At 47.8% G+C, this 26,677-nt stretch overlaps 1 protein-coding gene across 1 annotated transcript; it reads right to left on the reverse strand.

Moving 5' to 3' along the window:
- Positions 1-15: 15 nt before the first annotated feature.
- Positions 16-24,906, reverse strand: OSCP1 (organic solute carrier partner 1). The gene is made up of 10 exons (XM_026516653.4): positions 24,696-24,906; positions 16,526-16,680; positions 12,292-12,459; positions 11,684-11,764; positions 4,311-4,414; positions 3,730-3,858; positions 3,118-3,187; positions 1,593-1,732; positions 581-644; positions 16-361 (listed from the first exon to the last, which is right to left on the reverse strand). The coding sequence occupies exons 1-10, from the start codon at positions 24,805-24,807 to the stop codon at positions 245-247; spliced, it is 1,140 nt and encodes a 379-aa protein (XP_026372438.1). The 5' UTR covers positions 24,808-24,906; the 3' UTR covers positions 16-244.
- Between the last annotated feature and the right edge of the window lie 1,771 nt (positions 24,907-26,677).

Consider the following 26,677-nt stretch of genomic DNA (forward strand, 5'->3'; position numbering starts at 1 on the left):
ATGGAAAAGGTCCAATTTAAAAGCCAGAATCTATTTTGCTGAAAACATGGGTGTGCGTATGCCTTCCAGACCCGGTGCTCCTTGAGGGAGACTTGTAGCTCGTTACAACATAAACGGGAACGGGAGGTAACTGCTCACTCGGGAGAAAACCAGCAGCATCATTGTGCTCCCTGTGGCATCCCTGGGGTCCTTATCAGGCAGCCTGTCTCATGGGGGGCCGGAGGGGTGTGCCGGGCTGGCACAGCTATAACTCATCCATCATGGCGAGCAGATCGTCCCCCTTGCTGGCGCTCTGCCTCGGCTGGTCCGTGACCTCAAACTCCCCCATGATGCGAGCCAGCTCCTCGTTCCTTTGCTGGTCCTGTTGGAGAAGTGAGAGAGCAAGGCCGAGAAGGGGCTGTGTCAGCATGGCGGCTTCTCCGAGCAGATGGTGTTGAATTTTTGTCCCACCACTGTGATGTGTGTCAGAATAGGGACTCTGGATACATGCTGATGAGAGAGAAGGGAGGGCCTGGGACGTTCAGGTCAGCAGGAGATGAGGAGGGACTGACGCTTGGCCCGTGTCATCGCCTGCACCCACCTGCGTAGCTTGTATGTTGATAACCTCATAGGATAACTCTTCTGGCCTGGTTAGCGCTGCCTGTCTGCAGGAGGTGGTAGAGAAACGGGCCAAAGGTTAGGGCTGTATCCCTGCCAGTGTGGCACACTGGCATCTGATAATTTGGCAGCCTGTTTTTTTCTGCCTCAGCTTCTGCCACTTCCCTTCAGCTTTCCGCCCTTTCCCCAGGCAGAGCACCCTATGCTCCAGAAAGTCAAGCCCTTGTCTGTCTCTGTGCCTTTGCATGTACTGAACTGGGCCAAGAATGCTTTTTCCCCTTCCTCTGCTTGGCAAACTGCAAGACCAAGCCCGGATGCCAGCTCCCTCCGTCTGCTGAAGCAAAGTCAATCACTGTGTCCTCCACTACAGCATTTATGACATGGCCCTGAAATAACTCGTGTCCGGTATGTTCTCTTCCTACCCTGCGAGCTCCTGAGGACGGGCTCCGGGTCTTACGCTCCCAACTTTGTGTTCCCAGCACTTACCACAGTATTTGTCACACAGAAGTTAGTTCAATGGATACGGAAATAGAAGGTGACCCCCACCCCAAATATCTGGTTGCGAGGAGGATCACGTGAGATAATGGTGTGAAAGTGCTCTATAAACTGTAAAGCTCTGTAGAACCCTGGGTGGATTACTCTCCCTTTTGGTTTTGCGGGAGACTGCCTTATCCCAAAGCCATCAGGCCCTGACTCCCCTCTGGTTTCTTAACAGATTTTTCTTACTATGATTATCTTGACTTCCAATACTTCTTGTTCAGCTATGTTTTGCTAAGTAAAACATTAGAACTATTTCTTGAATGCATCCAGAAGGGTCAGACTATTTAATACTGGTGGATTCTTCTTTAACTAGGTTATTTAATTTGCTGGTTTTTCCTCTGTGACCTTTATGTCTGTATTTATGAGTGTCATTGGTTTATAATGGCCATTTTTTGGTTATTATCACACTTAGGAATTTTAGATATGCCTTGTAAGAAACAGGTTTTAAAACATACTCCTCCTCTTCATCGGTGGTGAAGAGATTCAACCGGAATCCTGGCTCAGGGCCACTGGGTTTCTTAATCTCCATTCCTCCCATTAGCCTGGCCAAGAAATTCAGCTCTTCTTTAGCAAGAGGGTTTGGAGCAATGCTTTCCTGCAGAAACAATTGCATGACTTTTGGCCACATGAAGGTGATCACATTTCCTGCTGAGACCCCAGAGACCCGCGGCGGTATTATAGGACCAGGCAGAACAATAACTGTTTAAATTATCCTGGGAAGAACTGTGTCCAAATAAAGCATAGAAAATAGGCTTAACCCAAACAGAAATAATCCACATCAGAAGCAGAAGGACTCTTAGCAAGGCAGCAAACCAGATTCTCACACTTTCAAGATGAGTGGAGTGCCCTAGGCATCCCCATTCTCCTCAGACGACCTTCCTCCTTGAAGGAGAAGAACACTGCTTCCTCTTCCATCGATCTACTTCCTGGGCTTTTACCAGTAGCCTCAGCAAAGGGCCCAGGGCCAACGGCACTCCTTCCATAGGAGCTACCACACTGCCCTCAGGTGGTGACCGTGGTGAACACACCTGGGATCCATTTCCTCCTCTTGCTGTCTGGCCCCACTCAACCTTCACCCCTCCTTCCAAGCCCGGCTCCTCTAACCCAGCTGCCCCCTGCTCTGCCTCTTCTGCTTTTTTTTTTTTTTTTTTGGTCACTCTGCTGCCAGTTACCTAGAGTTCTCTCACTTCTTCCTCGCTGGAGATAGACCCCTCTGCCTCTTGCCTAAATGGCGAAGTTCAAATTGCTTAAGCCCCTTTGCAATCAGGCCCCACTGTCCTGGTATAGGAGAATCTCTGGCCACCTGCCTCAGTTGCATTAAGATCTAGCCATGTGGGAGAGACACGGCCTCCCTGCTTCCCCCAAATACCACTCTGCTCTTTTGTCCCTTGGTGCCTTTGCTTATACTGACACCTTGATCTGCATGCCCATTTCTCCTTCTAAGCCAGCTTTGTGTCCCTGGGTTCCCAGCCCATAGAAGTAGTTCAGTAACTGTTTGCCAAATAACTGAATATTTCCTGATCTGTCCTAGAGCAAGCTAGTAGCTACTTCTGTGAGAATTTGTAAAGATGGAATTCGGAGAATCTAAAACCCCATTTTGAACTTAGCTACCATGGCATTATACAGGGTCGCGCTGAAAAGGGTTGCTGTAATGATCAGAAGACACAGGAGTACTGGACTCAGCAACCACAGACCCAGTGGCACTGGAACAATGCTATTTCACGTGGCCTGGTGTGTGGTTCCAGCTTAATTATGGTGGTTGAGCCAAGCCTAAAATTACCTAATTAGTCAGATCACTGGAAGTCTTCATGAGAAACTACAATTAAAAACCTTTGTACTTGTAAGGCCGAACTGAGAAGATTGCAAACACCGAGGGAAATGCTGGCTAGCTTTGAAGTCTAGAGTTTCCACCCCCCTCCCCATCTAGATTTCTGTGTCGAGAAATAGCTCTGAAGGTGAAGAAGGAAGGCAGCGGCTCACCTGTGTCCGGGAAGCTAAGCTTTTGGAAGCTCCAGACATGTGGGTTTCCACGGGCCGGTTCATACTGTACCTGGTTACCAACGGAAAACCGTGAAAACATTGTCTGGCCCTTTCACACCGACTTCCTTCTAACTCATAAATATAGCACGTAACTTTTGTTTTGAGACATTAAAAAGCATCCAAAAATGTGCTGGGAGTACAGAATATAACTAAGTGGGTGTCAACCACTCAGATTTCACGCTTTACCAGAGAAAAATACCCGCAAAGCTGCGTGGAAATGGCTTTTCTGGCAAAGGAACGTATATTACTGCAAAAAGTGTGAGCACAATGTGCAGGCCTTGCCTTTCTGACCTCCACCGCGACACGGGTTTGGGCTGGTTCTCTTCCGTGGCTATTTACAATGACTTATCTTTTCAGCCTGGTGAGTTGCCTTATGTTGGGAAATGTTGGGGGCCCTCTGAAAATGTCAGGGCTCTGCATGCACTGTATCTGAGGGGAAATGATTTCACTTGTCAGCAGGGATTTTCATAGCGGAAGTCAAGCTGGTTTTTTAAGTGAAGTGACCTCCCTCGGACTTGAATTCATTCATTCAGGGAGGGAGAATTTGCTTACATATTGGTTCCCAGTTTCAGGACTCGGTCTCCATAAAGTTCAAAAGAACCTTCTTTTGGTGCAGTGACATAGTGCCCACCGTGCTTGAACTCTACCTTCTTCACTTCTTTGCCTTTGTCGTTGAACATTCTACAATACAAATATGACATGATGGAAGGTTCTCCAAGCTTGGGGAGTCCTGGAGGCTTCTTTATTCTTTGTACTATGGGACAAAAAGGAATTCATGCACTCTTTCAAGATAAAGATGCTGGTTGCAGCAATAATAATAATAATGCAATAATAATGCTATTTACCAAGTACATGTTACGTGCCAGGTGCTGTGCAAGCACTTTAGAGCATTATTATCTTATTCACCCTCACAGCAACCATTTAATAGATGAGGAAGTGAATCCTGAAGAACTGGGTGGTTGGCCTCAGGTGTCTGCTCAGTGGCACAGCTGGGGTGAGAACCTGACCTTCTCACTGCCATGCTCTACTGAAGGAAGCGGGGGACCCAGCAGGGCCGCGTTCTCTGTGGTGGCCCACATGTTGGTTTCCTGGCACCCCAAACGCTGGTCTGACCATTACAGTTGAGAATTCACCTGATGAGTCCGGGAACTTCAGTTCCCCAGGGAACGGGCCCGGACACTGGCAACACAAAGCGACCATTAGAATTCTGGACTTTGTCCTTTAGAAATATGGATACCTGGAAAAAAAAAATATACTCACTGTCATTTTTCTTGGTATATTTTCCTAGACATAAGCACTCGCAGGATGGGAAATGTATAATGGCTTGGGGATGTTACCTAGTGAATTTATAACCACGAGAGAGAAAGACTCAGCATGACTGGCCCTGGAGAGTTACGGTGTTGTTACAAACAGACCTTCTTTGGAAGGGCATAGCAAGTCTTCCAGCTGAACTGTATTACCCCCATTTTAGAGATGAGGAAGCTGAGGCTCCCAGACTGAGGTGACTCGCCTGAAGAGAATAGTAAGAGACAGGGCCAGGATTCAAAACTAACTCCGCACCCATTCCTTGGTTCCCTGCGGAACTTTCCAGACATCTGTGAGGCTGGAGCTATCAGAACCTCCATTTTACAGATGAGGAATCGGCAGCCCCGAGGTTGAGGCGCTTTCTCAAGGCCAGCCAGCTCGGAAGGGGCAGAACTGAGGATTCAACCCTTGTGTTTCTGGCTCTGGAGCCCAATCTTTTGGCCATGTGCTGGACTGGTGGGAAGGGGCCAGAGCACGTGGCTTCTGTTGGCATTAGAGTCTGAAGGTTTTCTATGGGACTGAAAACACCACATTATGCTATTTCTACTCCCTAGTTTGTATAGTACTTTCTTTTTTTTTTTTTAAGTACTCTCTATATCTATACCCAACGTGGGCCTCAAGCTCAAAACCCGGAGATCAAGAGTCGCATGCTCTACGGACTGAGCCAGCGGGGGCTCCCTTGGTTTGCATCCTTTGTGTCAAGGTCAGGGTCAGATTAAATCCCATAAAGGCTGTAGCAGTTAATCAGTTTTATTGGATCTTGGCTTCCTCATCTGTAAAATGAGATAAATTTGAAGATCCCTTCAAACTCTAAAATGCTACAAGATTATATTTGTAATATCCTCAAAAGTAAGCATCTGTTGCGGGCAAATGAGTGACAGTGCGAAGCGCTAAGAACTCACGAGCTGGCAGTTTGGCCCGCTGCTGTCACACTGGCGTGGCTCATGCCCCAGCTGGGCCACTCCTTGGCTCTGGGCTTTGGGTAAGTTACACAACCTTTCTGTGCATTGGTTTTCTCTTTGGTAAACTAGGGGTAATAATAGCATCTATTCAATGGGCTAGTGTTATCTGCTTAATCAGATAATGAAAAGGCAGTTATCACAGAGTCTGACACATAGTGAGTACTCAATACATGGTAGCTTCTACTCTCAGTATTACAGTCTAACTGGCACAGGACCCAAGCATAAAATGGGAAACAGGGACAGTAGAAAGCGGGAGATGCTGGGTAGCATATACATTAAGTAACCCACTGAAGAGAATGACCACAGGCATGGGGGTAGGGGTAACTGTGGGTTCTTGGAGCTGGGCCTAGAGGAAGGTGGGTGTGAAGACATTTTAGAAGCAGAGGTGGGAGGGCACAAGGCATGTTTTGGGGGGGATGTATAAACTGGTTTGATTGGAAGGTTTGGCTGGACGACTGTTAAGGAATTTTTAACCTTGAGATTCTGTGACCAAGGGATGTGAATACGAGCATGGAGAAAGAAAATTTGCAGAAGTGGGAATATATATGTGCTAGACACTCTGGAAGCCCAATTCTAACAAGGTTGACTATGTCACAGCAGGTCTGGAATGTACACGCTTCAGTCCAGTGTGTAGCTGTGTTTGACCCAACAACCTGCCCTTGGCTGGATGGGACTGTGGGGTCTGTCTGCTTGCCCAGCCCCTCTGCTGGCCCTCAGCTGTACATGTGACTCTCCCCTGTCCTTCTCCTCTTACTCCCCCCCCCCCCCCCGCCATCTATTCCCAGTGTTCACCTCCGCGCTGATGGCTCCCAGATCCCGAGCTGCCACTTAGCCTTCTTCCCTGGGCGCTTGATGCATCTAGCCCACTGCCTATTACACGTGTCCACCTACAGGTTCCGTAGGGTGCACCTCAAATTCACCCTGTTCAGAACAGGGCGCACCATTTGCCTTCCCAAACCTGATCCTCCTCTGGTGTTCCCAATCGTAGCAGATGACGCCCCCAGGGCACCAAGCCAGCAATCTGAGCTCCCCTGACCCCACCATCCCATGTCTATTCAGTCGTCAAGCCCTGCCTCTCCAGTGATCACGCCTGGTGTCTGGTCCCTTCTCTCCACTCCAGTCCCTAGTGCAGACCTTTGTCGTCTCTGACTTGGCCACCGCAGGTGCCTCCGAGCTGGCCTCCCTGCCTCCCCTCTCATGCAGTTGTGATCCCTCCTCCAATTGGCTGCTTAAGAGACTCCTCAACTTCTGTCTGACCATGTCCCTCGCCTGCTTCAGTGGCTCTCTACTGCCTGCCAGATAATGTCCAGTTGGGCCTTGTTCTTCTCTGTAGCCATGTTCCTCCTTGAATCCTACGTTCCAGACACGCCCAGGCGCTTGCCGCCTTCTGCACCCCTGCACCACCAGACACACCAGGTGGTTACGTGCCTCATGCCTTTATTGAGATGGTGTCCTCCCCCTTGCGTGTCCAGTTAACCCCTCTCCTGATTTCCCATGGGCCTGTGAAAATCCGTTTTTAAAAAAAGATATCAGATCCTCTATGAAGACTTTTCGTTTTTTCTTTTTTTAAAATTTATTTAAGTAGTCTCTACACCGAACGTGGGGCTTGAACTCACAACCCAGAGATCAAGAGTCGCACGCTCCACCGACTGAGCCGGCCAGGCGCCCTGACTTTTCTGATTCTCTTAGGTAGCATGGACCACTCTTCTGTTTTAAAACCAAACATCTGTAAGGCCCTTGCTGCCTTTTCCCCTTCTCTAATGAGTTCCTGACGGCTTTCTCAAAGAGGAAATGAAGGTCACAGAGCTGTGGGGCCAGAGTGCTGGATGAGGCGTGTCTCTGAGCATTTGCGTTCCCCAGGGTGGTGGCAGGGCTCTGGGGGCCAGGAGGCAAGGGAGCCAGGGATGTGCAGGCCCCGGGAACACGGAGGGGGGGTGGCCTGGTGGGCAGTTTCAGCAGTGAGTGATGAGTGCAGGGCTTTGCCCGGTGCTGTGGTTGCTGGTCTGGCCTCACTAGAGGAGGGGCATGTTGGTGAGGGCAGGAGAGTGATGATCTGAAAGCGAGGGGGCAGGTGGGAGAATGCCGACCCTGCTTCTCACACCCTACCAGTGGATGAGGGCGAATGACCAGCCTCCACCAAGAGCCAGAAGCCCTCAAATGCCATCTCTATGGTGTACGCTGATAATCTCTCCTCTGGGCTCTCGATTTGCATATGCAGTTGCTTGTTTGACATTGCTACTGGCATGTCTAATAGGCAAATCAGACTTAGAGTTAATTAATTTTTCTACCCAAATATACTTCCCTCAGTCCTTCCCCCTCTCAGTGGCACCAGACACCAGCAGCTGCCCAGGCCAAAAACATAGTAGTCATTCTTCATTCTTCTTTTCCTTCCTCCCCACGTTCAATTTCTCAGTAAGTCTTACTCCTCTTGCCCTGAAGGGATACCCCAGATGTGACGACTTCTCACTAGCCCCACTGGCAGCACCTACGCCAAGAACTTTCACTTTCTACCTAGATTTCTACAATAGTGTCCTCACTGCTGTCTTACCTCCGCCCTTGTCCCATGCAGTCCACCTTCCAGAACACAAAACAGATCATGTTACCACTCACCTTAGGATGCCTGAAATGTTTTCTTTACTCTTAGAACAAACTCCTCACTAGGGTATAAAGCTAAGTGTGCTGGTCGGTACTAGTTTGGTTATGACTGGCGTCTGGTCTGATTAGTTAGAGCCCACGCTGCACACTACACCTGTGAACTGTAGCACTCCTGCCTAGACGGGCTTCACTCACACTGGCTTCCTCTCTGTCCAAGGAACACATCGTGCTTTTTCTGTCTCAGGGCCTTTGAACTTGCTGTCCCTTCCATGTAGATGCGCTTCCCTGAGATCTTTGTTAGTTACATTCTCAACTAAAATGTCTGTCCTCAGAAAGCCTGCCCTTGACTTAACTCTAACTCTGTCATCTAAGGATGTGCTGTCCCCTACAGTAGCCACTAGTCAAGTGTGGCTATTAAAATTAAGCTGCACTAGAGGCACCTGGGTGGCTTAGTTGGTTAAGCATCTGCCTTCGGCCCAGGTCATGATCTCAGGGTCCTGGGATCAAGTCCTGCATTGGGCTCCCTGCTCAGCGGGGAGTCTGCTTCTCCCTCTGCCCCTCCCCCTGCTAGTGCACGCTCTCCCGCTGACAAATAAATAAATAAAATCTTCAAAACAAATAAAATGAAGCTAACTTAAAAATTCAGTTTCTCAGACACTAGCCGTATTTCAAGTGCTCAATAGCCCCAGGTGGCCAGTGACTATCGTATTGGACAGCACAGACAGAGAACCTCTCCATCATCACAGAAAGTGCTATCGGACAGCGCCGGTCTCACGCGATATCTCTCCCTGTTGACCTTTATAACTTTACCTTATCTTGCCTCTTTCTAAAGTTACCAGAACAAGAACATGACTTACTTATCCTCCCTGTCTCTACTAGCGTAGATCCTCGTTAAGGCAGGGCCTCAGTCGTGTTCACCTATGTATCTCTAACACTGCAAACAGTGCACTCTATAAACATGTGTTAGCCTGACGAGTTTTACAGGCATGAAATATTTCCAAGTGGAGTGGATCATGGAGGGGAGGTATTAGGGAACATTCTACGAAGAGGAGAAGATGGAATGATGTTTTCTGATGACTGAAACAACGGGAAGCCCGCGAGGAAAGTCCACGAGGGAAGGAAGCATGAATGGGAATGAGAGCACAGGAGAGGGTGGGCGACCTGAGGTGGCTGTCCTTGTGGAGGCAACCCTGGAAGAACTAGAGGGCGGAGGGGGTTGGGGGTTGGGATGGTTGTAAAGAACTGCTCTGGGTTCCACGTGGAAGTGGTCTTCGGGCAGTCTCTGGCCAGGCCCCAGGGCAGGTCAGGCCCTTGAGCACATTCAGACCACTTCAGGTTGTTTCTTGAGACCACAGAAAGCTGTGGCTATCAGGATGAGGCGTTTTGTATTTGCTTTGGTTAAACAGTGAGCAAGGGAGTGTTAGATCAGACCTGTGTTGTCTTGATTCAGTTAGTTTTTTTTTTTTTTTTAAGATTTTATTTATTTGAGAGAGAGAGAGAAAGAGAACAAGCAGGGAGGAGGGGCAGAGGCAGAGGGAGAAGCAGACTTCCCACTGAGCAGGGAGCCCGATGTGGGGCTCAATCCCAGGACCCCTGGGATCATGACCTGAGCTGAAGGCAGCTGCTTAACCGCCTGAGCCACCCAGGCGCCCCTAGTTAGTTGGTTTTACTGACTAATCTAAAGACTACCAAGGCTGTTTTGAAAACAGAGAAAATCCGCAGAGGCAATCACAAATTGTGGCTGAGCAGAAATACCATTCAAGACCATACTCGGAAGACCAGCCAAGTGTCACAGAGCCATGGCTGAATGTTGTCAGGATATGTGATTTCTATTTTTCTTTATGAACATTCTGATGTTTCATTGCTTGCCTATTTAGCAATTAAAGCTTAATATATTTTGTAGTTTAATATATTTTAATGATTTTGTTATAAACTTATTATTCGGAGTGTCTTTTTTCATTATAATGAATTTTATCTTGTCAGAACGGAGAAAGCAATATGGCTGCTCGTATGACTACAGTCCATAAAACAGTGTCCAAATAGGCACCATTTTGACAAGAATCTGATGCAGGGTTTTCCATATTTTAAAGCAATACAAAACTTAATCTTATTTGTACTTTCATATTTTTTATTTTAATCGATGACTATTAGAGATCTTAATTTATATTGGTGTTATTATTACTCGATCCATAGCAAATAAAATTATTCATGAGGGTTAAACATAAAATTGGCCTCCGAGTTGAGATCTGTTTGTCTTCCCTGGTCCACAGAAGGGAAATAACGATCAGGCCCTAAGTGCTTCTTATTGCTTCTGTTTTTTGAATTGTATTGTGTGAATGTGTGATGCCTACACAAGTCCAAGATTCAAAAGGTTTAAAGGGTATACAATGGAGCATAAGCCTCTGTCTTATTCCCATCCTGCGTGCGGTTCTCTACAACCAGGAGGTAATCCCTGTGACCAGTTTCTGGAAGGAAGCTCTCTATACTGGACACATACACGTATTACACATGCCGCATCAGCTATACGCTCGGAATTAGGCATCATCATGCCCAGTTTTCACATGAAGAAGCTAAGGCTCAAGAGAGGTCATGGAGCTGTGTTGGGAGCTGGGATTCAGACGCCAGGATGTTCGACTCCCGAGCCTCCGCTCATTTTGCCCTATCACCCACCCTTTCCTTAGCGTGTTGTTATGCAGAGGAATGAAGTCCTGTCCCAGAGAGACGGGCCCCACATTCAGAGGCTCAGCAATGTGTTCTTAAAAGTTGGATGTAGAGTTGTCCTGAGTAGGCCCGAAAGGGTCAGGAGGCAGCGTCAGCTGGGAGCAACAGCCAACAAGCAGAGGGGGGCCTGAGCCGGCCTAGGGGCAGCTGGAAGGGAAAAGAGGACATGGACCCTGAAAAGGCAGCCTCGGTAGAACTTGAGATGAAGATGAGAGAAGGGGAATCAAAGGTGACACTGCTTCTGAGCTGACTGAAGAAGTGGGGGGACCTCAAAAGAAATCGGGAAGTTGGAAGGGGGGCAGGACTGGAATTCTGGAGATGAGTTTCGCTGCAGACCTTACACTGGAGGCAGTGGGCGCCTCGTCATGGAGATCTCAGCAAGCAGGTGGAGATGGGGGTCTAGGTGGCAGGGCTGGGCAAGGGGAGGGTGTAGGTGAGACTCCGAAGTCCTAGGTGAAGGTGAAGGAAAGGGGGAGGAAGGAGTGAGGGGCTCAGAGCTGGGAGGGGTAAGGGAAGCCCGGGACGGGCTGTGAGAGTCCAGGAAAGGTGGGTTTCGTGGGGTGGGAGGGCAGCCTCCTGACAGCATCAGACACTGGATAGGTCAAGGATATTAATGGTTTGAGAAAAGGCTTTATCACGGAGATCAGGCTGGCAGCCTTGAGAACACGTTTCCTCCGGAGAAGAGAATAAATCATATTTTAAAGGAACACATAAAGTAACTGGGAAGGAATGGCAGTATCATTGTCTTCCTTGGTCCATTTCAAAACTGCTGAGATTTGTTATCAGAAAATTTATCATCATGGAGCCAACCACAGAGGAATCACTAACTGGGCAACCTCAGCCCTCTTCTGCCTGAACACCTGGCACCCTGTTTCCCTCGGACGGCAGTGGCAGGGTGCTCCCGGGGCCGCCCGTTCACTCACCCGGATGTGCAGGTCCTGGAAGAAGATGAGGAGGGTCTGGCGAATCAGCTGGAACTCCCCGGCAGGGAGTCCTCCATATACCTGCCAGAGGCAAAGCAGAGAGAAGTGCTTCACTTCCAGAAGTGAGATGAGAAGGGCAGACAGGCAGGGCTAGCTGGGCGCTCGGGGGCGGGAGCCAGAGGAGCAGGCAGGAGACTCAGCTGCAGGGGTGAGAGGGGCAGCAGGACAGCCAGCGCGGCTGACCCCATCATGCCACATCCGAGCAGGGGGACACTTCACCCGTCCTGTTCCCCACAGCCCTGCAGGGGCCCTTCCCCAACATTTAGCAGAATGTCCACCGCCAGCTCCCTTTCAGAGAAGTCGGGGGGCAACAGCCATGCTCTGGGTCGTTGCTTTCCCGATGTGGAAGGCGACAGTGACAGGGCCTAAGGTGGTAATGCCTATTACATGACCAAAATGGATCCTCGTAGGAGTTTAGAATTTATCGGGAGAGCGGCAGGCTTTGCCATCCCTCATCCTGTTCTGTCTGTCATAGAATCTGGCTGTGTTTCACGGGGGAATGAGGACAAGAACGGGGCTGAGAGGTGATGACCCGGTGACCCGCTTACTTCAGTCAGCTGCCGGAAAGTCTCCTCCACCTGATGCTGGATGGCTGGGGAGTCTTGGATGAAACCCTTGATGGCGTCTAAATGATTGAAAGTGACCAGCAACACATCCTTGGGGCGGGGACACAGCAGTACTTGGTATTTGAAAGCCATAGTCATCAGGTCATAGAGCTGAACGAAATATATAGAGGCAGACGTCAGCACCTCCACACAAGCGGCCAGCCAAGAATTTACTGAAAACCATGTCATACAGCTCAGGTGACCATGTCAGTTACCACTCCAACCAAGAGTGTAAAAGGGGATGATGTGAATAATGAAGCCAGGACAACAGGTAGAAACCAGGGCACTCCCGGGAAAACCAGGGTTTCTGGTCAGCTTATGTGTGCTGCTGAGGGAACACATTTGGAACAGTATCGGCAGCCATGGGGTCCCGGACTGGGTGCTGGCCTCGGAGAGAGAAAGTTCAAAAACCAGCCCTCTGCAGCTGCGGCTGACATGTGGATGGCCCTGGCCACGTCCCTTTGCCTCTCTGAGCCTGAATTCTCTCATGTGTAAAAATTATTCTCTGGGGCGCCTGGGTGGCTCAGTTGGTTGAGTGGCCAACTCTTGATTTCCCCTCAGGTCATGATCTCACAGTCATGGAATCGAGCTCCGTGTCGGGCTCTAGGCTCAGTGTGGAGTCTGCTGGAGATTCTTCTCTCCCCTTCTCCCTCCCCCAGTTCGAGCTCTCTCTCTCTCTCTCAAATAAATACATAAATAAATAAGACCTTAAAACAATACTCCCTAATTTCCTGTCATTGCTAAACTGCTGAGAGGAGTCAAGGAGACAGTGTGTGTGCAGGAGGCGAGTGTGAAGTTCTACAACTGTGTCAGAGAAATTTTAAATGATGAACAATACTTAATGAGCTATCGGCAAGGCCCATGTGTGGTCTGACCGTCTGCGAATGATTGGAGGCGAGACACTGCTGCAGACCAAAGTGGTCAAGATAGGTTTTGTGGAAGCAGAAGGCTGCAGGCACAGGTTCACACGGACTGAGGGAGGGGAAAGGCGTTCTAGGTGAGGGGAACGGTGCGCAGGGGGGTCCGGAGGCAGCAACGAGTGTGCTCTTTTCCTGGGAGAACGAGGCGAACAGCCTGATAAGAGAGGGCAGTTCGTGTCGGGGTCGGTGGGAAGCACAGTTGGATAAATATGGCAAGGCTAGAATATTAGAAAGTTTTAGAAAGACAGGCAAAATAATTCAGACTAGACATGGTGGGGCCTAGGGGAGCTCCTGAAGTTCTCTGAGCTGCCGTGATGGAAGTGATCGTTAAGCCGGATTAGTGAGTCTGGCCATGATGAGATGCGATGGAAGGGAGGCTGGAGGTGGGGAGATAGGTGCACAATAACATCTAGGGACGACAAGACTGAAAGAAACTTTGCTGGAATAATCCAGATGTAAGGACTGGACTAAAGATGGTGGGCACGGAAAAAGCCAGGAAAAGAAGCGCCTGTGATTCTTCGAAGGAATAACTGTCACATATGACGACTGCCTGAGTAGGTTTGGGGCCGAAGACGAGGGCTGTCCGAAACGACCACAGTGTTTCCCACCTGGTGCCTTGGAGAAGGCTGACACTGCCAGTGGCAGGGCAGTCTGGGGGATGTGGGGTGGGGGTGGGGATGGGGGGAAGGAACCAGTCTGGGAGAGAAGCTGTGGGTGAGACCGATGCAGGATGGAGACCATAATCTACACCCATGGAGGGTAGTGCTAAGCACACTCACACACATCCCCTTGTGTGGTCCCATTTAATCTTCACACGGACTCTATGATGAAGATGCTAGTCCCAGCTTAAAAATAAAGAGACTAGCTTAATTTCACATAGCTGGTAATTAGTGGCAGGGTGAGCTTTGAACTCAGGACGTTCAGATCCTAAGGCATTTGCTAGAACTATCTAGATGATTCCATTTCTCCAACATGCAGGTACACATTTCATTTAGAGAGGGAAGTACCGAGGAATACCCTGGGGTGTGTGTGTGGGGAATGTATAATACTAAAGATATCGACTTGGGACTCTCTGCCATCATTATCACATGTTGAGCTCCTGTTGTGGCTAGGACACCATGAGAGGAATAAAGGATGAAACCAGGCAGAAGATAAAGAAATGAAAGTTCAGAGCTATTCAGTAAATTGAGTCTATAGCTAGTAACTGGTAGAGCTAAGACTTGAATCCAGGTTTTTTGATTCCAAATTCTGTGTCCTTTCTCCATGGAAACTTAAACCTTCTTAAAAGCAGAAGGAGAAGAGCAACCAGAGTAGAGGTGATCACCATTGATCGAACATCAATTATGTGCCAGGCCTCTGTGTGTTATGTTTTCTGACTGAATCCTGAAACTGATGAAAGAGCTATTATTATCCCCATTTTATAGATGAGAAAATGGAGGCTCAAGGAGATAAAGTAGCTTTCCAGAAGTAAGTGAGAGGAGGTAAGGGCACAGTTAAAGGGAGATGGCTCCCTGAGATTGCCAGGTACCTGCAGGAAGTGAGCACGGATTTTGTATAGTTGGCACTTACCGTCAGTCCTCAGGATTAAAAAAAATTCACATAATGAAGAAACTAAAAAATGAATTATTTAAAAATTGTTATTATTATTGCTATTATTAAAAGTAACTGAGGTCCGTATTTTATTTAGATGTCATTAGTTTTCCCCTAATGTCCTGTTTCTGTTTCAGGACCCATTACATTTAGTCATCAGGTCTCCTTAGGCCTCTCTCTCTTGGCTGTGATGATTTCTCTAACTGTCCTTGTTTTTGGTGGCCTTGAGAGTTTTGAGTACTGCTCAGGTACTTGTAACATGACCTCCAAATGTTATCTGATTTTTTTAAAAAAGATTTTATTTATTTATTAAACACAGACAGCGAGAGAGATAGCGAGAGAGCACAAGCATGGGGAGCAGCAGAGGAAGAGGGAGAAGCTGGCTCTTCATGAGCAGGGAGCCCGATGCGGGGCTCGATCCCAGGACCCTGGGATCATGACCTGAGCCAAAGGCAGACACTTAACCGACTAAGCCACCCAGGCGCCCCATCTGTCTGATGTTTTTCTCACAATCGGAATGGGGTGTGGGTTTTTGGAAGGAAGACCGCGGAGATAGAGTGCTATCCTCATCACACTGTACCAGGGTGCATACAACCAACATGACTCATTACCGTTGTCATTGACCTTGTAGTGTTTGTCATTTCTCCACTATAAATCACCTGTTCTCTTCCCTCTCCATACCATCCCTTTGGAAGGAAGTCACTGAGTATAGCCCCCACACAGGGAGGGGGTATCTGTATTCTGAACTGGAGAGTTTTTTGAATAGGAGATTTGTCTATTCTCTGCCGTTATTTATTTAGAATTATTATTTTAAAACTCAGATAATTTGTTTCCCAAAGAAATAGATATGTTCTTTTTTTTTTTTTTAAAGATTTTATCCATTCATTTAAGAGAGAGAGTGTGAGAGAGCATGAGCCAGGGGGAGGGGCAGAGGGAGAAGGAGAAGCAGACTCCCTGCTGAGCAGGGAGCCCCACCCGACATAGGGCTTGATCCCAGGACCCCAGGATCATGACCCGAGATGAAGGCTGATGCCCAACTGACTGAGCTGCCCAGGTGCCCCAATATGTTCACGTTCTAAGTAAAGACTGAGCAGTTTTGAATTTGCTTTAAAAATGCCCAGTTTCGGGGCGCCTGGGTGGCACAGCGGTTAAGCGTCTGCCTTCGGCTCAGGGCGTGATCCCGGCGTTCTGGGATCGAGCCCCACATCAGGCTCCTCCGCTATGAGCCTGCGTCTTCCTCTCCCACTCCCCCTGCTTGTGTTCCCTCTGTCGCTGGCTGTCTCTATCTCTGTCGAATAAATAAATAAAATCTTTAAAAAAAAATGCCCAGTTTCCTCATCACAGAGCTGAGATTTGTTAAGAATGAAGCAGAATTAAAGTTTTTAGGGTTAGACACTTGCATTGGATTGACGTGTGTGTTCCTAAATACGGCCATGAATGCCAGCTCTCTCTTTGGGCAGGTGGAATGACACTAACATCAGAGGGGTTGGGATGGATGACTTCAGGTTCTTTCTAACTCCGGAACTCAATACCAACAACTGATACTTACAAGTGCCTTTTTTTGGCAAGGCACCCCTGCGTATATCATCCCATTTGACCCAGTCTGTGCTCATGCCCCAAAGGTACAAGAAATGCAACCGACGGGATGGAGGCAGCTGTCTGCTCACCTTATCCATGCTGGCCTGGTTCAGCCTCATAATGGAGGCATGAGCCAGGCGGTCGTAGATGGTCCTCAGGGCCTTCTTGGAGTAGAGCTCTTGGGGTTTGAACAATTCCTCCATAAACTTTCGATTGAACATGGTTGAGATGATGTCATTCAGAACTGTAGAGACAAGAGAGAATACAGCTGAGTAAGGTGCCGGAGGAAGCTTTATGCAGGAGATGCTCTCTGTACATGAACGGGATGCAGGAGCTGGGTCTATGCAGAGTGGGGGTGCTGATGTGCTGTGAGATCTGCTCCCTCAGGAGAAACCACGCAGGTGTCCCGATAGAGAGCGGGGTCCCGAGTGCTTTATGGGACTGTCTCGGAGCAAGCATAAATGTGACAATGTACAGATATGTTGTGCTTCAGTGGTTATAAAGCATTTTGATACGTACGTTATCTCACTTGATGATAGGGGAGATGTTTCTTTAAAAGATTCCTATGAACGTTTTAGATTATAGCTCTTCCTTAAAATGAGAAACAGCATTTTTTTTTTTTTGGTTTGTTTAGCTCATCTATAACGTTTTTACTTAAAATTAAATTTCATAAAAATGGGACCAATAATGGTAATTAACTCTTTTTAAAGAAAAAAACATTCTATGAAAATAGACAAGTCTACCCACTGGTTAGAGATGAAAACATTTCTAATGTTTCCACAAGACATGTACTTCAGATTAGCACCATTTTAAAATGTCTTAATTTCTACATTTGATCTATAATATTGATATTATATTTTGTCTTATATTTTGTTCAAATGGAAAATTTCCATCTGGTGAGAATAAAAATCCTAAGGCATGTGCCAAATCAAGTGTCTATAATTCTAGTTCTTCATTCACTCGTTCATGTTGATATTTTGTGCTACTCAAATAATATTAGTTGAAGGCTAGGAAAACCCTCTGGTACAAGAAATAGGAACAGGTATGTATGGACACAGATTATTCTGAATTGAGCCAGATATATCCCGGCCTAAGGGTGACAGTATATGGATGCTGAGAATATACATTCATTAAAACCTGACAGAAAACTGACGACTTACAATAATTATACAAAATCAATTATTAAACACGAGTGATTATCACTGAAAGATACAAATGCCCCTTTCTCTTGCACCGGGTGATTGGTTGTGACCGTGTATTTTAGAGACAGATGGCAAGGTAGCTCATTCAGGTCATGGTTTCAGGCACTCTGTCCAACTTTAAATAATTGATAGAAGTACCCGGGGGCCAAGCCAGCATCAGGGTGCCTGGCTGGCTCAGTTCGTAGAGCACACGACTCTTGATCGTGGGGTTGTGAGTTTGAGCCCCACTTTGGGTGTAGAGATTACTTAAAAAAAAATAAAATCTCGGGGTGCCTGGGTGGCTTAGTCGGTTAAATGTTTGACTCTTGATCTCAGCTCAGGTCTTGATCTCAGGGTTGTGAGTTCAAGCCCTGTGCTGGGCTCCACGCGGGGTGTGGAGCCTACTTATAAATAAATAAATAAATAAATAAATAAATAAATAAATAAATAAATAAAATCTTTTGAAAAAGGCATCTCAAAGAGCATTTTTGGGGACAAGGGGGAGCTGAGGGCTGGTTGTATTTAAATCTTATATGGAAGGGCTACAGAGATGGGGGAGGGGATTCCCCACATTTTGACACAAAAGAACTAAATGACTAACTCCCTACAGATGTGTTGAACTCACACTTGACCTTGGACTTTACTGGAGGCTCCATCCTCTTTGTGAGGAAGAACCAGATCCATTACCAGCACAGGGTACCTCTCACATCTGACAATTTGAACCCATTGCAGCTTGCCCTTAATGCACGCTAACATTTCCGCAGTGTGGACAGCTTGCAGACATAGGAACTTCTCTGGGTTTGCTTCATGAATGGTCTTTTGTCCTTGACCTAAGCAAGCAAGGACCTGCAAGAAACTGGGTTTTCTACCTTTTTCTTACCATAGCCTGTATCAAATGCAGAATTTGCAAGGAAATAGGTACAAATGAAAAGCCACACACGAGGCCTTGAGAGAAAGAATTTGAAGAATTTCCCACGGATTTATGCAGGGCAAAGAGGAGTGCCCAAGAGGAAGGATTCCAGTTGAAGGATAGTATCAGCCCCGATTATGTCAATGCTTACAGAAGCTGCCATTTGCCTGGGTGCTGAGCCGTTTCTCTAAGGTCTTTGAGTCCCTAGCAGTATCAATGAAAATAGCTTAGACCCAAATACATCAGTTCTAAAAGAAAGAAAATTGCAGGGGCATGGTTAGTCACTCTGGCAAAGTGAAAAGCAAAATGAAGCCTTTCCCCTTGGGAAGTGAATAGGGTCCTTGCACCCTAACTACCAGAAAGTTCACCTGTTGTTAAGAGTACAGCACGCCCTGCCCCTGTGGGCCGAGCACTGAACACAAATGACCCCAAGAGGAAATGGCAGTTTGATGATTGGTCCCTGGTACCCGGAGCTCCGCCTCTTGAATTTAAGTCTTTGGAAAGAATATGGGGGCACAAATTGACAAGTTTACATCTCACACTGTGCTTTACCTAGCACTTGGTTGAGGTGGGCCTAAATCTGTACCAGACATGAGATAAACACCAGGGCACAAAGTGGAACTGGAAGCTATCCCTGTCCTAGGGAAGCAGCCCACGTCGTATTTAAGTTAAACCTGAGAAATGGGTTTAAGCAGACCTGTCGGTCAGTCTTGGTGTTAGTTTTTGGCACTCACATGAGCTTTGCATAATTTCATGAGGCAGGAATGCACTAGAAGCCAGGTTTTGGGGGGTGGGGTAGAGACTAAGGGCAGGCAAGGAAGTAATTTTTCACAGGTGCATCAGGAGTTTAGTAACTGAGTTCTTAACAGATCAGGTTGCTCGTCCTGGGTTCTGATTAGGAAGTCAGTTTCAGCTCATTATTTTGTAATGCCTAAGTTAAAATAAATTCCAATAATTCAATTATGTATGCTAACAGTCTTCATAATCCATGCCTCTTGCCTGAAATTTTGCCCTGCATCAAGAGATGGGCCAAAAACTGCTCACAGAAAGTGGTAAAAGACAATAGAATTCTACCAAGCACTTCATTTGGGTTTTTCTTTGAGCCGGGCCCAATGAATAATTCTCTCAATGAAAGCAACTGAGTTTTTACCAACTACCTCTGCTATACATTTGTTTATTGGGAACATGCAGTTTGGAACCCAGGGTAAAAGGGAGAAGCTACAGCTTCTGGATGGTTACCACTTTTGAATCCTTACTATGTTTCAGGCACTGGGCTAGAACTTTCCATGCATTCTCTCATTTAAACCCCAAGACAACTCTGAATTATTCTCCTTATTCTATCAAGGAGGAACATTGAGTCTTAGAGATGTTAAAGTCCAAGGTCACACAGCTGGTGGTGGAAGTGAAATTAGGATGGGGTGTTTGATCTTAATGCTCGTGCTCTTAAACGTGACATGCATCATCTCCTCAGCATAGCTGGTATGCTGAGAGCACTGAAAATACTGAGGACGATGGGTGAGGACATGCATCAACTGCACCCAAATGTCAAGTGATGGAAGGTCCTTGCGACATTTAAGGGTGAGAAAGGCTAAGGATTTATTCTGAGGAATCGGCACATTTTTCAGGTTGGCTGCTAGTCGTGGGCGAAGGGGAAACTGAAGATTTGGCACAACAAGCCCATAGCGCAGGCGTGCTTCGGCCCACAGGTCTGGCAGCCCTGCAGCCACCTGCTTCCATTTTCCTCCATTGCTCAGTAGAGCGCTCTGTGTGCTGGGGAGAATGGCTCAGGCGGGTGCACTGGTGTCAAAGCACAATTCTTTGGCTGCGCGATACTGTCACAGAATTGTTTTAAAGGACTACCAAATAGGACAGCTGACCTACAAGTGTAGTTACTGCCCCAGCAATCCCTGCAAAACTTGGACAAGATGAAGAGACAAATACTGCAGGTGCCACATGGTCCTTTGGCCAAAGTGTGCTTGCTTTTCGTCTTACATGCTATATTTATTTAATAAGAGATTCCAACGTACAACCAGTCTCTTGGCTAAAGAGAAACTCATGACTGTGTTCTTCCTTAGACATGGTTAGAGGGGTCCCCCAGTAAGCCCAGTGATGAAGGATCGAGTGAGCCTGTGGATGCAGACTGAACGCATGCAGCCCAGAGATAGCATACCTCGTTTTCTGTCCACCTCTGTCCATTCATCTACATGAAGCATATAAAAAGAAAACACCAGTTCATGAAGCAAGAACATTCTTTTCAAGGAGGCTTTAAAAATACCAATTCCAATGATCTGGTCTATGAAACTTTATTTTTGCATGTTTGCATTAATGTCTAATGCCAATACTCTGCCTTCCATTTGAAACTTTGAAAAGGATGATGGGTAAATAACAAGTTCCAAAAAAGCCCTGGAGAGACTATACCTTCCAGAGAGGGTCCTCGTGGGAGAGGAAACCCAGAACTAGCTCCCCTGGGGTTTATCCCGGAAGGCCCGAGAGGTCACTTTCTGTAATGCTATGAGAATACACATCATTCAAAAGAAGGCTTTACAAGGGCGCCTGGGTGGCACAGTCAGTTAAGCATCTGACTCAGGAGGACCGGGGTGGTGGTGCCACAAGGGGCTCACATACACTAAGGGACAGCGGCTCCCTGCTGTTGACAAAGTGGAGCTGGCCGAAGCATGCCCAGTGTTCGCGCACTCCTGCAGGCAATCATGCTCAGCTCCGGCAGAGGTCGCTGGAGTGCTGCGCGCGCCCCGCCCCGGTCCTCCGGAGGATCCAGGGGAAGGTAAAGGATGCCCCCTCTTTCTGTTATTTTTCCAGATGACTTGCTTTTGCCAATTTCACTTTAGTTATATTTTGAGTGGGACGAAGGCCCAAGGCTATCCAGAGCTGCCTGCTAAATTGGAACTAGAAAAATAAAAACAGAACCTCACCACCATTTGGTTGCTCAGTACTTCACTGTGATCTGCTCGTCCTGGAAAAACCACTTACTGGCTGTGTGTCTCAGTTTCCCCTTCTGTAAAATGAGGAATGTAAACAAAATGTAATAGGGCCTTATTTATGAGTATTTTTAAGAGGACTGGAGTGAGGCAAAGGCAGCTTTTACTATTCTTGCTGTTGCTTAAAACGGGGGGGGGGGGGGACACGACGACATTCATATGCAACACTCAAAAGTTGCCCCATGGCGAGAACACTTCCTTTCTGTTGAATCCTAAACTAGAGGCTCCACTGTGGTGAAAAACTGCAGTATCTGCATTGGCCCCGGGGAGCGGCAGGGCCTCCAGGAGACCAATTAGTTGTGCAAGAGAATGAAAACACCTAGAAGAAATATGATTTCCATTCACAGCATCAACGGGGCCTCGTTTACTGTGTCTGGTGTTGTCTAGGCCTCTGTGCACCAGCAGCTGTCACAGTGGCTCCTGCAGCTACACCAGCGCTCAGTGGTGGGACAGATGGGTGTTTCTCAGCTTTCTGAATCCTGCACCCTGCACCCTGTTTTCTCGCTGTCTTCTATGAGCCCCCCTGAGCCAGTTACTTTGTGTCATTTCTCTCATAAAATCAGTGGGTCCACTGGACAGTTTTTTCAGAGCTCTCCCTCTCTTCCTGACCTCCCATTCCCCCAACCCCCAAAGATTCTGATAGAATCCCCCCACATATGGAAGTATAGTGTAGCAGTTAAGAACATATTGGCTAAGAGTATGAGCTCTGGAGCCTGATGACCTAGGTTCAAATCCCTAACTCCTCCTCTTACTGGCTATGTAACCCCAGGCAAATTAACTTTAGTTTCCCCATCTGTAAAATGGGGACAGTATTACCTACATGGTAGTATAGTTGTGGGAATTAAGGTCTTCAGAGAAGTCCTTGGTAGACAGTAAGTGCTTAATAAATGTTGTTGTTAGGAAGATATGACCCCCAGTTTTAGAAGCAGTTACTGGATGACGCTGATCCAAAGCCCTACCTCCCGTGAATGCAGGAAAGGGCTGGATCAGGCTCCATCCAGCATTTCACATGATGTCTGACACTCACCTAAACTGTGGAAGGAAGGAATGAGTGTGTGAATGTGAATTACTGAAAATGGTTGAAACTCCCTAAAGCTGTATTTAGCAAACCCAGAAGAACCAAAGCTCCTGAAGACAAAGGAAACCAGACCCTTTGTATTCACAGGGTCTTGCCCAGACCCCCTCTTGAAAGCCAATACCTGATGTTGAATACATGATCTCATTCAATTCTGACAACTTTGCTGTTAGTATGTGGGATGCTCATTTTATGGAAAAAAGAAACAGGCTTATAGAAGTTACACTCCAAGGTCATACAGCTAGTTCAATGGCAAAGCTGGAATTGGAACCCAACTGTATGGCTGCAGAGAGTCTTAATTGCTCTTAATTGCTAATTTATACCATTTTCCAAGACGCAGAGCGCCAGTGCAAGGGCTACCTGTCAGCTCACTGTGCCATTAGCCTGAATACAATCACAGAACATACGTGCCAAGGAAAACAGAACCCTCTTGAGGAAGAAATGGCGACATCATATAAAAACAGCCAATTTAGATCATCGGTTCAACAAACATTGACTGAACACCAGTTCATTCTGGTCTAGGCACTCTGCTAGGTGCTGGAGTACAAAGATGAAGATAATTACGTGCCCCCCCAGGTCTGTGGGGGAGACACCCACAGACCATTGCAGTATAACCTGGCTAGCGATAAGATAGGCAGAGGCACGCATGGGGTGCTATGGGAGTATTCTCAGACCCTTTCCCCATGTGGGGAGGCTTCCTGAAGGAGCTGATTCTCAAGCTGAATAATGCAGTATGGAAGAGGAACCATTAGCATAGAAATGGGAGCTTTGGGGGAGAATGGGGATTATTAGCAGGGAAATGTGAATAAGCATGCTTTAAATGTAGACCTACAAGCAGCTTGGTATTAAGATACAAAGTAGGAGGTAGGCAGTGGTGGAAGGTGGGACTGCAGAGGTGGAGAGAGATCAGGTCAGCAGGGGCCCTGAAATGTCCTGCCAAAGATTTTGTCTCCATCCAAACATCAGTGAAAGTTGACAAAGGGTTTTAAGTAGCAGGGGGTATGGACAGATTTGCATTTTAGAAAGCTCACGGGCAGCAGTGTGCAGAATGAAGGGAGGGGGTATGAGATAGGGAATTCTTTTTATGTCTTTGTGTGTGGACTTGGACTCAGTCTCACAGACACAGTAGTGAATATCTGAATATGTATGCTTAACATCTGAATATGTACGTTTAACATCAGTTGAGCACACGGATCTCTGGAGAGAATAAATTTTTAATCTGGGGTCATGTCAGTTTCCTTTGTACCAACTTATCTTTCTCTACCTTGAAATATATATTTTCTTCTGTACTTAATCCCAGGAAACCTGGTGAAAGCAGTTGTTGGTTGAGAAGGGAGGAAAAGAAGAAGAAAATGGTAGCAGAGTGTTCTGGGTGGTCATTTCTCTGGAGATTAGATGTGGTGTATATGGGTGCCAGATTTTGCATTTTAGAAACTCTCATATAATTATTTCCAGAACTGCCTTCTCTTCCAATAACTGTGAAGGGAATAACATAACTTTCTTATGTTTTCTTATTCATCTGTTATTTCAGACGCGATCGGGTGCGTTCAGGGTGGTATGGCCATAGACTCATCCGTTATTTCAGAACCCAGAATTAGCTTCTGAAATGAGCAAGACTGGCCTCCAGCTCATGAAGGAGGATACCACACAGAGGACGGGAGACTCAGCACCTGTTGGGGTGGGGGTGGGGGGAGAGGATGCTTGGACTAGCAAAGAGTGTTTGGCCAAGTGGTGGGCAGCTCGGTCTCCTACATTTGGGAGGGGCTGGTTGTCAAGAGAAATAGGGAAATCATCTCTCCAATTTGAGGGGATGAGGATATGGGTGTGTGTGTGTCAGGTCCCCTAATAACAGCGCGGGTATTAAATCCTTCTGCTGTAAAAACATCTTTTGGGGGAATTTGACTCCTGAGAGGCCCTGAGCGGATGGCGCTGTGGCGTTGTGCCAAAGGTCCCTGGCTATAGGAGCGCGCGGTGCAGGGGTGTTGGTCAGTCTGCAGGGGGGCCTGGCTGTGGCGGTCCGGCTGTGCGCGCCGCGGCGGCAGTGAGGGGAACAGGCTGCCGGGCGTGGGGCTGGCTGTGGGGCCGGGTGCCTCTCACCTTTGCGGGCCTTGTCTCCCGGGATGTTCTGGGCCCGCAGCCGCTGGTCCAGAATGTAAAGCATCTCCCCGCCCAAGTTCAAGAAGAGCAGCGGTAGTGTCCGCACCGACATGGTGTCGGATGCCGGCGGGGCAGGCGAAGGGCCACGGGACTGGGAGCCGGAGGCCTGGATGCTCGGCCGCCGCGTCCGGTCGCCTGGTTGCCAGGGCAGCGCGGCGGATGGCCGAAGAAGCCAATCAGCGGGCCGTTTGTTGGGAGGCGCCCGGAGCGGACACTGATTGGGCCGGCGGCAGCGGCCCCCGCGGTAGGTTGTGTGGGTCCGCGGTTCTCGCGGCGGTTTTCCCTCGCGAGCGGGCGGCAGGGAGAGGGCCTGGCCCAGCTCATTCGCGCGACCCCCTCCATCCCCACCCCGCCTGGGAGCGAGTTAAGCCCGAGCAGAACTTCCGGGAGGCTCCGCCCTTTCCTAGCTGTGTGACTCTGGGCAGGTGCTTGAGGCTGGCCTTGCCCCACTCGGAACGTGGAGTCGTGACCCACCTCTCATGGGTGCAGAGGGGAATCCATGAGATAAGCAAAATGCCACGAAAGCACTCAAAATGATAACGGACTTTGCTTTTGAATGGCGACGGGCCGAAAGTCCTTGAGTTTGCGTTTCCTTCCTAAAAGCTACTTGGAGTGAAGCAAACCAGGCCTGTTCTTGTCTGTCCTGTTCCCAGAGGACGCGTGCTGGGGCTTCTCCGAAGCTCTCTTTCGTGTTGTTGAGCAGGCCCCCCACCTACTTCTCTGTTTTAAGGGCGTCGACCCTGTACTTCATCCCCATCTTGAGCTCCGGCATCACCTTCCTATTATCTGCTGTACACTTTTACTTTGATGAGCAACCATTTCCGGAAATTTCAGTACTTCTAAAACATCCTTTCCTCCAGCCACTCAGGCTTGAAATCTGGGCCTTGGCTTCCAACTGTTTCCCTGGGTCCTATTATCAGTTATCAGTCACTACTTCTGCGTTTTCGTCCAAAATTGTTCTCACATTTATCTCTTCCTTTCTTTTTCTGCCCGCATTCTTCCGTGTCAACTGCCCTTTTCTCTCCAACACTGGCACTGATTGCTAGGCTAAATTTCAGCAGTTGCCATGGTCAATATGAGGCATCCCTTTCGTGGCTCCCAGCTGTTTGCCAGATCACAGTTTAAATGCCTCAACATGGCATTCAAGACTCTCCACTCAGACTCCAACTACCATTCTATTTAATTTATTATTATTTTTAATGTAGGCTCCATGTCCAGTGTGGAGGCCAACATGGAGCCTGAACTCACACCCCTGAAATCAAGACCTGAGCTGAGGTTGAGAGCCGAACGGCTTAACGGACTGAGCCACCCAGGCGCCCCTCTGACTACCTTTAGAGATGCCTTCTGCGCTCCTTCTTGCTCCTAATCCAGCTGAACTCATCCACCTCATCAGCTTTGCCCCCTCAATGGGACATCACCTCTTCCTCCTAATCACACCTACCACCGAAGTTTTGCCCTGACCTTTGCCAAGCTCAAGTTGTTCCTACACCTTCTCTGGTCCCCTTTCCTTCCCAGCCAAGTTTTTAAGTAGTCTACATTCACAACCTGAATTTCCTTAACATCTTCACTCCCTACCCACTGCAGCTAGGATTCAGCTCTCTCTAAAATGCTAGGCATTTTAGTATGCTCTAGAATCCTCCCATAGCATCTCAGGTCATTTTTTGCCCCTAGGCAGTGTAGTATAATGAGCAGAACACAGGCTTGGAGTAAGAATAGATGCGGCCTTGATTCTAGGCCTATCTCTAACCAGCTGTGTGAACTTCGATAAGTTACCTAACCTCTGAGCTTCAGTTCTTACATGGTAAAATGAGGATAACCATGCCAATATGAGGTGGATGGGTGATGAAGGTGGCTTTAAGGAGATGAGATATTATGCCTAAGGTAGCACTTACAATGATGCCTTTCCTGTAGGGCCTGCTCCA

The sequence above is a fragment of the Ursus arctos genome, unplaced genomic scaffold (assembly GCF_023065955.2).
Source record: "Ursus arctos isolate Adak ecotype North America unplaced genomic scaffold, UrsArc2.0 scaffold_32, whole genome shotgun sequence".
NCBI lineage: Eukaryota > Metazoa > Chordata > Mammalia > Carnivora > Ursidae > Ursus > Ursus arctos.

Coding starts and splice junctions, on each gene's coding strand:
- OSCP1 (XM_026516653.4), bottom strand. CDS start 24,807: ATGTCGGTGCGGACACTACCGCTGCTCTTCTTGAACTTGGGCGGGGAG. Junction 11,765..12,291: donor CTTTCCGGCAGCTGACTGAA/GTAAGCGGGTCA, acceptor TGCCTCTGGCAG/GTATATGGAGGACTCCCTGC. Junction 1,733..3,117: donor GCTTAGCTTCCCGGACACAG/GTGAGCCGCTGC, acceptor TTGTTTCTGCAG/GAAAGCATTGCTCCAAACCC.